Source organism: Myotis daubentonii, chromosome 5, assembly GCF_963259705.1.
Source record: "Myotis daubentonii chromosome 5, mMyoDau2.1, whole genome shotgun sequence".
In the NCBI taxonomy this organism is placed as follows: domain Eukaryota; kingdom Metazoa; phylum Chordata; class Mammalia; order Chiroptera; family Vespertilionidae; genus Myotis; species Myotis daubentonii.
Window position 1 is genome coordinate 86,981,026 of NC_081844.1, and position 14,155 is coordinate 86,995,180.

Below are 14,155 nucleotides of genomic sequence, written 5' to 3' on the forward strand. Positions count from 1 at the left end.
CTCTCTCTCATCTTCTGGCACCCCTATAATTCTGATGTTGGTACGCTTGAAGCTGTCCCAGAGGCTCCTTACACTATCCTCGCATTTTTGGATTCTTTTTTCATTTTGCTTTTCCGGTTGGATGTTTTTTGCTTCCTCGCATTTCAAATCATTGACTTGATTCTTGCGCTCCTCTGGTCTGCTGTCGGGCGTCTGTATAATATTCGTTATTTCAGTCCGTGTATGCTTAATTTCTAGTTGGTTCCCCAATATAAGATCGAGGGTCTTATTAGTTTTCGTGTAGATCTCATTAAGTTTATCAGCAGCTTCTAAACAGTTCTTGAGAGACCTTAAAAGTGTGGTTCTGAACTCTATTTCTTCCATTGACAATTTTGTCCTGTTTCTTTGTCTCCGCATTTTGTTATGCTTCCTTGGTGCACCCCCTAGTGGTCTTTGTTCACAGTCTTATAGATAAATCTTGATTGTTGTAGCTAATTCCAAGGAGGGTTTGACCTCCAGGCCAAGTGGCTATGAGAATCAGCTGTGTCAGCAGTGAGAGAACTTCTGTCCTCTAGGGAGGTGCTAATCTAGCCTTTGCCTGAGGCTATCCGGCAAATGGTTCTGCGCTGGGCTTGGGCGGGGCGGGTCGCACAGGATCAACAGGGTGGGCCGGAGAGAGCAGTTATGGCGGCTCTCAGTCCTGTCCCAAGGGGCTCTGCCTCTCTGAGTCCCAGCACCCGCTGCAAAGCTCGGAGAGAAAGCTGCACTCGCTCTGACCGAAGCCAGACAGTCCCGCTTCTCCCGTTTGAGTCTGGGTCCCTAAAGACTCGCCCGGATCTGGTGCTCAGAGTCTGCGACTCCCTCCCGATTGAAAACAACAACCGCGCCCTCCGCCGCCAGCCCGCTCTGCGCACTCCGCACCTCAGAATTTGACTTCAGCACTGCGCCTCCTCTGAGTGTCCGTATGCGTTTCTCTTTCCTCCTAGTTGTAGGACTTCCACTCAGCCAGCTTTCCTGTGGTTCTGGGTGATGTCCCTTCCGTTTTTTGGTTTCACTTTTGAAGTAGTTGTTCAAAGCAGCAAACTCCGGTGTTAACCTATGCCGCCATCTTGGTTCTCTGACACACACATTATTTTTGATGTGATAAATATACATAACATAAAATTTACCATTTCTAAGTGGACAGTTCAGTGGCATTAAGTACTTGAACACTATGGTGTAATTATCACCGTCATCCAACTCCAGAACTTTTCCTTAGTCCCAAACTGAAACTCTGTACCCATTAAATAATAACTCCTCCTTCCCCTCTCCTCCCCCCCGCCCCCAGCCCCTGGCAACCACCACTCTCCTTTCTATCTCTATAAATCTGACTACTCGTATAAGTGGAATCATATGATTGTCCTTTTGTGACTTATTTCACTTAGCATAATGTCTTCTGATTCCATTCATGTTGTAGCATGTGTCAGAACTTCCTTCCCCCTTTTTAAGATTGAATAATATTCTATTGTGTGTATCTACAACATTTTGACTGTCTATTCACCTATTGATGGACATTTGGGTTGTTTTCACCTTTGGGCAATTGTGAAAAAAGCTGCTATAAACCTGGGTATACAGATATCTATTCAAGTTCGGAACCTCTACTTTTAATTACTGTGCTTAACTACTACCCAATGTTGCCACACGGCCAATATTTACTAGGGGTTATTTTACAATTGGGTTCACTATCGAAAAATCATGACTTTCCAGCTCTCATTTCCTTATTTTCATAAGCACCACATTGACAACCTGTTCCAGTGGGTGCAGGTGCATGAACCCATCCTGACCACTCCTACACGAAAAGGCTGTCTAGATTGGGATGTGGCATTTGATCAGGAAACAAAGAAAACAAGGATAACTGGACCATGCAGGAGTCTAACCCTGAACATGGCTTCTAGAGTCTGGTATTTAAATCTACTGTGCCATGCCTGGTTTTATAAATCCATGCCTAATCATACATTTACATGAAAGCCAAGTTTGGCATACTGACGTATGAAGGTCAAGCAGTCCAGTACTAGCTACTGTGGCCTTGTATAAGGTATTGAATAAACTACAGCTTTGTAAATTCTAAACATATGAATAAGATTTCGGTAAAATGAGGTACTTTAAGTACAAGACAGCTATGTACCTAGGATACAATAAGCATTCAGTAAATGGTACCTATTATTATCATCACCAACATTATTGGTAGTGATCTACCAATAATATTCCAAAAAGGAATGTTCCATAGGGCAAAGAGTATGGGGAATCAGAAGACCTGGGTTCTTACTCTGACTCTGCACCTATGACCATATTGGGTGAGTCCCTTAACAACTTGGCACTTACTTCTCCTCACCTGCAAAATGGGAGTGATCATACTTGGCCTTTCTCCTCAAGATTGTCCTGAAGACCTAATGCGATAGTATGTGATAGTGCAATGCAATGCATAAGCCACTCCAGCAACACGAGGGGCTGTTCATTCCAGCCCCCTTTCATACCAAAAAGAAACCGGTACTATCTTTGATAAATGTGGACATTTCCCTAATTATACTCTTATCAGTGCTAGCAAGGCCCATACTTTTGTCTGCTATAGATGTAGTATTTGTTCCCTTAAGAAACTAATAAAAATGATTAGAGAGTAATTATCCGAATTTCACACTTTAAAGAGGAGTACAAATCCTACTCATAAACACTATTTATTAATAACCTGGTACATTACATAACTGTATTTACTCTTTTTAAAGAAACACATTCATAGTCCCACTGGCAGAGAGCATATCCATATCTCCTATGAGATTCTAGAAAACAGTGACTACCTTTCCAGGCTCTTCTAACTTAAAAAGAAAAACCATGCAGGGGCGTTTGATTATCCATGCTACTGGGGAAGATCACTGAAATTCACAAATAAATACATGTTTCAAATGAACTATTAGCTCACACTTCTTCCCCGTGTAACATTTCCTCTGGTTGATTTGCTCTTCACCATCTCTTCCCAGGCCTCCACCTACCCAGTGTTCATGCTAGTGAGCAATGAAAAGGCAACATAAATAAACTGACAGACATTGTTTGAAAGCAGGCAGCAAGAGGGAGATGGGGAGAGAAAAAACACAAGTTATGGACAAACCACAGGCTGAATAACTGCCTGGGGTGAAATGAGCACCTCCAAACACTTAGCTGTTTCAGGAAACAAGACAACCAGTCGCTGCATCATTTTCTAAACCAGCATCGGGCAACCTGAAATCCACAGCACCTCTATTTAATTTACATACTGAGATAACCCAGCCAAAGCCCCAGTGCAATTTCTTTTTACCCTGGATGGAATCTGAATACTATCGTGCTTATTGCACTTTCTAATAACGAATCCACAAGCATGCGATTGTTGTCCCAGAAATATTACCCTAAGAGCGACTTCCCATTTGGTGCACCTACAGCCTGGTTGGTACAGGAACATGAGCATAATACAAATCTGAAACATTCAGGTGCTTCTCTAAACGCACTTTAGTCCTTAATGCTTATCCCCCCCACACACAATACCCACCTTATGGTCATTTGTCTTGTAATCGTTGAAGAAAGGCTGGCTGCCCGCCAACGTATAGGCATTGCCCTCCCTGAACACGCTGATCCTTTGAGCAGTCAGCTTAGGGGAGTAGGATCGGGGCTTGGGGGCTTCCCCAGACCCATAAACACCATCCATGGGTTCCAGGGACTCTTGGAGAAAACTGTGAGGGTATTCCTCCTTTGGCGATTCTAATTCCTGCCCATCTTCGAAGACCTGCTTCAACACTCGGCCACTGTAGGAGGAAGAGATTTTGAATCGTACTTTCCGGGGTTTGCCGTCGCTCTTCTGGTTCAGCTTCTTCTCAGGGTCCTCCATCAGCGGGCACGTCCCTCTGTGGTTTCCAGGCCTCAGTGCAGCCAGGGGAACTCGGAGCTCTGAGAAAAAGGCACTTTATTTTCTCTCCTCCTGCACATAATTAATTCAAGTTGCTGCTGGGATATACTCAGTTTACAGCAACTGACACCCACACATTAAGTATTGATAGACCCTCATGCAAAGGCAGGCGATTGCGGGTTTATGGAGTGGAGGGAGCATAAGACAAGATTGGGCCCCCTCTGAATCCCAAACTCGCCCAGAAATTCACCCCAACCCTGGCTTTTCTTAACCTGAGTAAGTTTATTTAGCCTGAACAAGTAACAGTTCAATACGGATCAATTACTCAATGACTTAGCAAATGTCTTGTTATTCTTACCAACAGCCATGACCTAATAAGCATTTAATAAGTGCCAGAGATTTTTACATACATTAGCTTACTTCACCCTCACAATAACCCTACAGTGAAAGTACTATTGTCCCTTGTTTACAGAGCAGAAAGTGGGGCTCAGAGCAGTTTCCCCATTTATCTGCTGGATTACAGCTAAGCAAGTAAAGGGCAGGGATTTGAACTCGGTTCTATCTGACTCCAAAACCCTTGACCAGGCCACCAAGTCAAATGTCTTCCGATTGTGTCTCAAGGAATCCTAGACAAGAGGGAGCCACAGGTCCTGGACTCTGGGCCTTCTGCCTCTGTGTGAACCAGATAAGTTCCACTTCATGTCTATTTTATACAGGCAGTTTATTGCACGTCAATTATACTTCAATAAACTTTTCTTTTTTAAAGACAATTTTTTTTTCTTTTCAAGCACAGCACTAGGCACCACTGCCTATTGCAGACAGCACCGGGCAAATGCCCAACACTGTGAGCCCGTCATTGGAATGACTATCAGAGAAGCAGGAAACCTGGGGCTTGAGAATGACAGTCCTACAACCTGGTTTAGGAAACAGACCTAACACATAAAATAGCCTCTTGTTTAGGGAGCGAGCAGTCCACCGCTGGCTCACAGCATAGCTCTTCTGGGAAGAAAGTGGTCCCTGAGGGGACAAGGATGGAAGAAGAAGGCTTGTAAAGGAAAGGCCCCTTGGGTTGAGTCTAAAAGGATGGGCTGGATTTGAAGAGCTGGAATGGTGGGGGTTACGCTTTCCACCCTGTTTTTGCTAATGCTATCAGTTACTGCATTGTCCAAGCTGACTGCTGATGCTCCTGTGGCCATTCCTAGGAATTCTATCACCACTCCTTCTTTCACCCACCCCAGCACCCTAGCTGTAGGTCAAGTCCTCATCGCTTCTGTTTTCAAAGCAGCCTTCTAATGACTGTCTCACCCATCTGCAAGTCCATCCTCCACCCTGATGCCAGAGCGGTTTCCAAAACACAACTCTGTGAACGTCAGTCTCCCGCATAACAAGCCCTAACCCTTCCTTTCAGCGGGCAAGGTTCCTCAAAACCTAACCCTACCTTCCTTCCCAGCCTGGTCCTCTCCACTCTTCCAAGTGCTTCCTGGAATTGGCGTTCCGGGCACACGGACAAGCTCATCTGTTTCTCAAAACCACCAGTTTCTGCCTTTTATCCAGTACTCTGATTCCTCATTGAAATGTCAAACTTCCCCTCCTCCTTGAAGTCCCAACCCAAATGTCACCACTTCTGGGAAGCCTTCCTTCCTGCCTCAGGGAGAATGCCATGGAACGCTGGGCCTACCACCATCGCGTGCTTGTTTTCTTTACTATTCTTGTGGTTCCTTTTCCTCCCCCACCCCACTAAGCTGTGAGCTTCATAGAGTCAGAAGCTGCCTTTACCATTTCTCTATCCCCAGTGTTTACCAAAGTGCCTGGTAAATAATAGAATTCAGGTAAGAATTGTTGTATGAATGACTTCTAGGTGAGAGAAATCAAATAAATAAAACTTTTGGAAGAGGAGTTATACATATTTTGTGGACAATAGTGAAGAGGTAGGATCAGAAAGTTGTCAAGAAAAATACCTATATTTCTACTAAATAGGAGGGGTTTCACTATGATAAAGCCCCCATGTAATCAATACAAGAAATAGGTTAAACACATACACACACAGAAACAGCATCTCTAAAAAACACACAAAGGTATGCTCTTCATAACGTCAGAATAGACATTCCTCTAGGTTCCCTAGGAAGCAGGGCCAGCCCTGATGTACCATGAACACTTTACAGGAGACTGGACCCTGTATCCCTCGGCGCTTAGGACAACCAAGTGGGCCCCAAGGCTTCCAGGCAGGCAGTCACCTGTGACTACATCAGCCTCATTCGTTTATTCTAGTGTATAGAACAAATATTATTATTTGCTATGTATGCCACACCATGAGAAAGATTGGGAAGCCCTAAAAAAGAGAATATTTTCTTCTGTTCATCCCAGAAACCGGTATGAATACGTGACCAATAGTCTATCTTCATCTGGAAGGACCAGTGAGCTGACTTCCATTCACGGCTACTTGCCAAACAGGCATTTTCAATTGCTCAAGAAATGAACACCATTAACAAAGGTAGCCTTTCAGAAGAGTAGACTTCAACCAGAGCCTGTGCACTGATGCATTTGCACAATCATGCTTCTGCCACCTTGGAAATTGTTATGTTAAAATTAAGTTAGAAATATCAACACAACTGAATTAAATAGGATCCTGACTATGAAAAAAGAATCATTTAATTATCTGAAGAAAGCAAAAGGTGGAAATGAGTTTTCCAAGTAGCATTTGTTCTATAGTTTTTTTAGGCCTTGTCCTATGTTCACAATAGACTCTGAGTGAGCCAGACCAAAATCGTGGAAAGTTCTGAAAGAATCATACTTTTGGTTATTTTATAGATTTTAGTGTTTTCAGAATTATTCCAGGAGGAGGATATAATTGATAAATTGAAAGCAATTCTGGTAGCATGATGAAAAAGCCTTAAAAATATTCATTTCTTGAACCCTACAAAGACAGAAAAAACTGCATAAATCAGAAGAAATAATGTCAAAACATTAACATTGATTGCAATGGGTAAAAGTGTTAGAGGCAGAAATAGAATACTGGGGACTAGCTACAATTATAAGAAATACTGATCATGCTTTGTTAATAACTGCGATGGTTCTGTTCTGATTTGAGAAAGCACATTCTAACCTGGCTGGGAGCTAACATCGGAATGCAGTCCAGCCTCCTGTCCCGAGAACTGCATATCATTATGGAAAGATCTACAACCTCGTGGCTGAAATAATCTAGTCCCGGAGGCACCCACCCTTTACAACCCCCAGCCTCTACTGCAGTGGTTCTCAACCTTCCTAATGCCGCGACCCTTTAATACAGTTCCTCATGTTGTGGTGACCCCCAATTTCATTGTTACAAATTAAACATAATTAAAGCATAGTGAATAATCACAAAAACAATATGTAATTATATATGTGTTTTCCAATGGTCTTAGGCGACCCCTGTGAAAGGGTCGTTTGACCCCCAAAGGGGTTGGGACCCACAGGTTGAGAACCGCTGCTCTAGCCGCTCTCTGTGACCCCTGCCAGCCCACATGACTTGTAACCTGTAATGCTTATCCCGTGCCTGCTTCTCCATGCCTGTAATTCCTACTTTCCCATGTAATCTCTGTCCTTCTACCCAATATAAGCAGCTGGCTTATGGGGAGAGGCAGAGCAGATTTTTGTGGATGACCTGCTGCTCTCCCACGCTGCCAGCATTATGGGAATAAACGCTCATATATGATTCAGCCCTGTCTCTGCTTAATTGGCTGCAGTAGTGACAGGCAGCCCGGACCCCTTGGTTGTCCAGTTACCAACGGTAATGAGTTTTTCTTTCCCTGTTTCATTCAATTTTTAATTGTCTATGATAAGCTTATCTTACTTTGATAATCAAGGAAAAAATAAATGAAAAAAAATCCATCCCTTTCAACCCAATAATTTCTCTTAAGGAGATTTTTCTTTTTCCATCTTAAGAGTTTATTTGAGCAAAAATTGATTCAGATTGGGCAGCACCAAACCAGAGGTGGTTAGGAGTGCTCTCTCAGCAGAGAAAAAGGGATGCAAAATAAGGAAATTACTGGTTGTCTATAGTTGAAAGCCTAGTTGGCTGTTTGTGATGGGTTATTCTTAGCATTGTGATTTTGTAACCATGAGGTGGTACCTACAGGCCTAGATTTGGGTTTGCCAATATCAAAACTTTAAGATTTTGGTAGATTGCCATGGCATTAGAGCCACATCAGTTTAATGGTCTCCTTGTTTAATCAATTTAATAACCCTCCCCCCTTTTTGGTCATCCTCTCCTACATGAGAGATGGTCCAAAAATTTGGTATTAGTGCCACTCCCAGTCACCATCAGAGTGAAGGTGTTCTTGTCTCATTGGGAAATGCATAGGGTATGATGTCAGATCTGTGGAAAAATTGTTCTTGCTGTTCAACTCATTGTTTAAGTTATTTCTGTTTCTCCAAGAGCAGTGAGACCACCTGATGTACTGCTCATAGCTGCAAAAAATGCACTTGAGACCTCTGAGAGAATACAGCTCACTAGGAAGACTACAATAACTATTAGGCAGAGAATGCCAAGAGACTTAAGGATACTCCTTAGCCAGCCCGCCCCGCCCCCCAGGAACCAAACTAGTTTGGAGCAAATAAATAAATAAATAAAAAGTACCTGACAGGGCATCAACCCTGTCCATTTATAAACTTTTATCTTACTTGCATCCATTTAATTTCATTGTTTTGTTTGTTTGTTTGTTTGTTTTGTTAATCCTCACCCAATGATATTTTTCCATTGATTTTTAGGGAGAGTGGAAGAGAGAGGGGAAGACAGAAAGAAGCATTGATGTGAGAGAAACACATCAATTAGTTGCCTCCTGCACGAACCCCGACCAGGGCCCTGACCAAGGAGGAAGGAGCCTACAACCAAGGTATGTGCCCTTGTCCTGAATAGAACCTGGGACCCTTTGGTCTGCAGGCCGATGCTCTATCCACTGAGCAAAACCAGCTAGGGCTCCTTGTTCTTAACAATTCTGTTTAGATTACTCATGAAAATTTGTGCAGACCAGGCCAAGGGACCCTACCCGTGCACAATCGGGGCCGGGGAGGGACATGGAAGGTTGGCCAGCTGGGGAGGGACCGTGAGAGGGCTCCAGGGCATGTCCAGCCCGTCTTGCTCAGTCCCAATTGGCCGGACTCTAGCAGCAAGCTAACCTACTGGTTGAAGCATCTGCCCCCTATGGTCAGTGCACATCATAGCGACTGGTCAACTGGCCAACTGTCTTCCCCTGGTGGTCAGTGCATGTCATAGCAAGTGGTTGAGTGGCCTTAGCATGTCATTAGCATATTACACTCTGATTGGTTAAACGTTAGACCAGACAACCAGACACTTAGCATATTAGGCTTTTATTATATAGGATCATTTATTCTAGATCACATGCACTTGAAAGACAGTTAGGTTAGTTTCCATATTTCTAAGAGTATATTTGATTTACATACATTGCTTATTTGTCTTAAAGCCAATTAAATAGAATTCTCTACAAATTAATTTTGGCAATACCACCTGGAGGTAGAAAATATCACACATCTATGACATACGTACATAGACATACATAAACATACACACAGGAGGAGAGATCTTACAGCTTCTGTTTTTAAACTTTAGCCAAAAGACAGGTGTGATAGCGCAGAACTTGTTTATAAAACAACAGTTTTATTCCAATTGTGTTTCTGGTGGATAGAACAAGTTAAAATAGCTAAAGCTTCTAGCAACATTTGTGGAAAAACTTTTATGATTTTTCATTCACCTAATTTTCAAATAGCTTCTTATTGTTGTTTTCTTTTTATGATCAGAATTATATCCCTGAAGTTTGCATTTCAAGAAATGGCTCTGTGTTCCAAGAGACCAGGTAGAACATCTGCATCTCAAAGACACAGAAAGGATATAGTACAGTAATCTCTCCAAGAAGGGCTCCCCACCACCACCCCGAAATCCGGGTCTACATATTTTCTAGCCTTTGAGATGAACAGAGGAGATTTGGGGGTTACTAAAAAGAATAGGTGAGCTCTGAATTCTTTCTAGAGCCAAATTTCTGTTTTTATAAAAACTCAATTTGTAAGCCAAGTGTAATTGTTTTTAATTCCTTGAAGAATTGGGCTGCAGCCTGAATGACATCAAGAGGCTGACCCAGCCATCCAACTACAATTGTCCTCAGTTTGCTTCTTTATATCAGGGGGATCACCAACTAAAGGAAATCAAAAAAGGGTCAAAGATACGGTGCTGGAGGGAGACTAGACTATGGGTGGTGAGCACACAATGCAATATACAGATGATATGTTATAGAACTATACACTTTACACCTATTCTGTGTTATTAACCAATGTCAGCCTAATAAATTTAATTTTTAAAAAAGATTCCTATGATCTAGATTTACAGCTGTGTTTCTTTGGAAGATTTTAGTAAAGCCTTCCATAATGGCTTCAGAATGTTTTTCTTTCCCTATAGGTACACAGTTTTATTTTAGCTTAGGGGAGAAGGTTTTAAAAAGAAGCTCCTATCAGGCTCTGAATATCAGCATCCAATTTAACCAATGTCTGACCATAGAGCTACTTAAAAAAAAAAAATCTTTTCCATTATCTTGTCAGGTTTCACCGGGACAAACAGTAAACATTCCTCACAATATTGAACAACCCCATAGACACAAAAGGCATCTCCAAAGAGGGTGTAAAAGATGCTACCTGCTTAAGACCCAGAGCCACTCCCAAAGATAAGCACAAGGAAGAAGGAAAGACTTGGACAATTCCTCTGAGAGCTGCAATAGTCGGTAGGACCCTAGCCTAAAATGGAGTGCAGCCCACATTTCTGTCCAGCTGTATTTGGGGGGCACCCAACCTGACGGCTGCCAGGCAAAGTACTCAGGTCACAAAATGAGATAAACAAGAAGGCAAGAGCTGTCCCTGGGAAAGAGGATCGATAACTAATGTTTTTCCTGCCAATCAGAACTTGGAAAGGAAGGGACATGAAACTTCCCCTTCCTCTCTCACCCAAGTACCACTGATGGAGATCTGGGCGAACTGACTTGGATGAGAATTCTTGGCCTTTGCTGGCTTCTGCCAGTTTTCCCAGGAAACTGTCTGCAGACTCTGGAGAGAGTGGGGTGGCCCAGCAGGCCTCACACTGGATCTGTCCAGTTTAAGTTGGAACCAGTCCAACCTGGGACCCAGTTCGGTTTCTAAGTCAGATCCAATCAAACTCTGACAAAAAGGGATGCTCAAATAAAGTCTAAAAGCTCATAACTCAAAAGCGGCAGAGTAGGATCCAGGATCTAAGGGGCTTACACCCAACCGCCAATAGCAGCAAGAGAACACTGACTTAGGGGCTCAATGACACCTACATCTGGTTGCTAATTGCTCCTGAGCTGTTGGGGGCCTCCTTCAGTCCCCTCTGCTGACACCAGAACTGTTAAAAGATAGAAGGAGGAATGTTAAAAATTTGAAGAGTTTATTGGACCAAAACGTGATCAAATTGGGCAGTGCCAAACCAGTGTGGTTAGGAGCACTCCCAAGAAAAGAAGTTGAAATGGAGAAAAATATTTATATAGATAAATATGTTCTCCAGAACATTATTCATAATAGCAAAAACATTGAAGAAAACTTCAGTGTTCAACAGTAGGAAATTTACAATGTAAAATATTTCATAGTCATTTTTTAAAGATTCACAATGAGTTTGAAATAATATGCAAAATATTTATATACAAATTAAGTGGGGAAAGGTATAACACAAATTTTTGGTCCTGTGATTTAGAATTCAGTATGTAAAATTGTATAGGAGAAAAAGACTCAAATTTAAATACATTAAAATGTTAACAATGATTCTAAGTAGGTGATGATTTTTATTTTTTCATACTTTTATATATATTTCTAAATGTCTGACAATGAGCTAATATTGATTTTAATATTAGAAAACACAATATTTTTAAAGTAAACTGTACCTAACATTTTAAAGTACAGATGAATTTATGCAACTTGCTGGAGAAAATTAAATCTTCAAACTTCTACCATTTTTCCTCTGGCTGAGTTCAAATAATAAGAAATCATACTTTTATTAAAAACATATTTTTCAGTCCATTTAAATACAGAAAGAAGGGACTTTGACTTAAATCAAACTTAAGGTAAAATCACTTACTCAGGACTGTGCCCAATTGCAGAAAATTTTGATGGGTCATTGAAAGTAGAAATTACTTACACAAGCATGTCAAACTCACAGCCCACGGGTTGCCTATAGCCCACAATGAATATTTTTGCGGCCCAGCCAATATAACAGTATGTAAGAAATATTTTAATAAAAATTTCATAACTTAATTTTTACAATATCCTGTTATACATAATTATTAATAAAGAAGTACAACATTCGCTAATGACTGATTAATATAATTGTGTTGCATTCATTTCCCTTACACACCTTACATGCAGATGCACCATTTCTCTCCACTAATACTAGCAGCGAATATTTTAGCAGCCAATTGCCACATCATTAGTCTTGGACTAACTTGTTTGGTGTGCGCAACACGAAATATTTCACTTTCGGAGAACAAGAAAAACAGGTTTATTTGTGTTATGCTTATTAATTTGTGCAGTTATTCGGTGTCTGATAAGTTAATGTTCAAGAAAAAATATTAATTTTTATTAAAATGTTCTATTATTTTATGTTAACAATTACTCATTTATTTCAGCCCATTGTATTCAGCATGTCTCCATCGAAATAAACCTGTTTCTCTGAAAATTGAAGCTTCTTTTTTTTGTGGCCCACATAAACTTAAACCTCGTTTATTTGGCCCGTTAGCCTTTGAGTTTGACATGCCTGACTTACATAAACAAAATCACTCAATTTATAAGCTCATTATGGGGCTCATTACTTTTTAAAAATTTTATCTTTATTGTTGAAAGTATTACAGATGTGTCCTCTCCCTCCCCCCATTGGTCCCCTTTACCCTACTCCCATCCCTCCCCAGGCCTTCCCCACACCATTGTCTGTCGATGGGCTATATATATATGCACATATATTCATTGGTTAATTTCTTCTCATCCCCCTTCCCTCTGAGATACATCAGTCTGTTGCATGCTTCAAAGTCTCTAGAGCTTTTTTTAAAAAAAGCTCTCATCTCGTGGACATCTAGCCCAGTGATTAGACTTAGTCTCCGTGATGATGGGACAAACTGACATTCTGTGTGATGCTTCATTTACAGATTTACAGGCAGCTCTTTGGCCCCTTGAGTGTGGCTCTTCCACAAAATACCATGTGCGGACGTGCACGTACAGTGAGATTGAAACTTCATGGCCCATGCGCAGAAGTCGGTATTTTGTGGAAGAGCCACACTCAAGGGGCCAAAGAACTGCATGTGGCTTGCGAGCCACAGTTTGCCGACCACTGCCCTACCGTATTCTGAATCTTCTTTGAAGTAAAATTTGTATCCTATCCCTTCTGAGGTCATTTACTGGACTGTCTTTTTATGTGTACTTTGGGATTTGAGAAATTATATTAGATATGTGTCTTGATGAAAGAAATGTGCAATTATTGCAAATTGAGTATGAACATTATCCTTTAGCGATCTTTCCACATCTATCATTTCTAATCAGAGTACGGCTTATAAATTAAACATATCCTTTTAATCTGCTCATACATTACTGTACAGAGAGAGTGCACATGTATATGAGTGTGTGTGTGTGTGTGTGTGTGTGTGTGTGTGTGTATTTAAACCGCAGTCTGGCATTTCCTTTTGAAATATTGTTATGGCAGAAAATTATTTTAATTATTGATCATTTGTAGAGAGTTGTGAGAGTTCATGGGACTTTATAAAAAAACATGAAAAACAAAATCTAAATTTACCATCCCTCCCATCTATTCCACCACCAATCAAAATAGAAATTACAAGCCAATGGTTTAAGAGGCTGTCATATCCCATGTCACCACCATTTCCCCCCCAAGATTGCTTGAGCTCCTTCAGGAGTGGGTTTTTCATTATGGACTTAGGTGATATGGGAAAGTCTGGTGGCTTGTCCAACTTATATCCCCCCCCCCCCCCGCACCCCCCAGGTCACATGACAATGTGATGACAAATCAGCCCATTCAAAGTGTGGGATCAAGGAGCTCTGACTAGAAGGTAGGACATTTTTTTCTTGTGCCATCATTTCCCAAAGTATGGCCCACACAACTAATAGTTATTTCTTGAAAAATTCCTATTAAAATAAGTTTGGGAAATGTTGGGTTAAGCTAAGTTAAACTGATTTGTTGCAAGACTTCCCAGAATGTTAAGTATTTGTCATTCTTGA

General features: G+C 41.4%; 1 protein-coding gene across 1 annotated transcript in view; it reads right to left on the reverse strand.

The window, feature by feature from the left end:
• GRXCR2 (glutaredoxin and cysteine rich domain containing 2) overlaps positions 1–14,155 on the reverse strand; it is a 51,590-nt gene that overhangs the window by 10,931 nt on the left and 26,504 nt on the right. The window contains exon 2 of the mRNA XM_059698775.1: positions 3,533–3,927. Coding sequence (XP_059554758.1) covers positions 3,533–3,868 — 336 coding nt within the window. The 5' untranslated portion in view covers positions 3,869–3,927. The remainder of the gene's footprint in view (positions 1–3,532; positions 3,928–14,155) is intronic.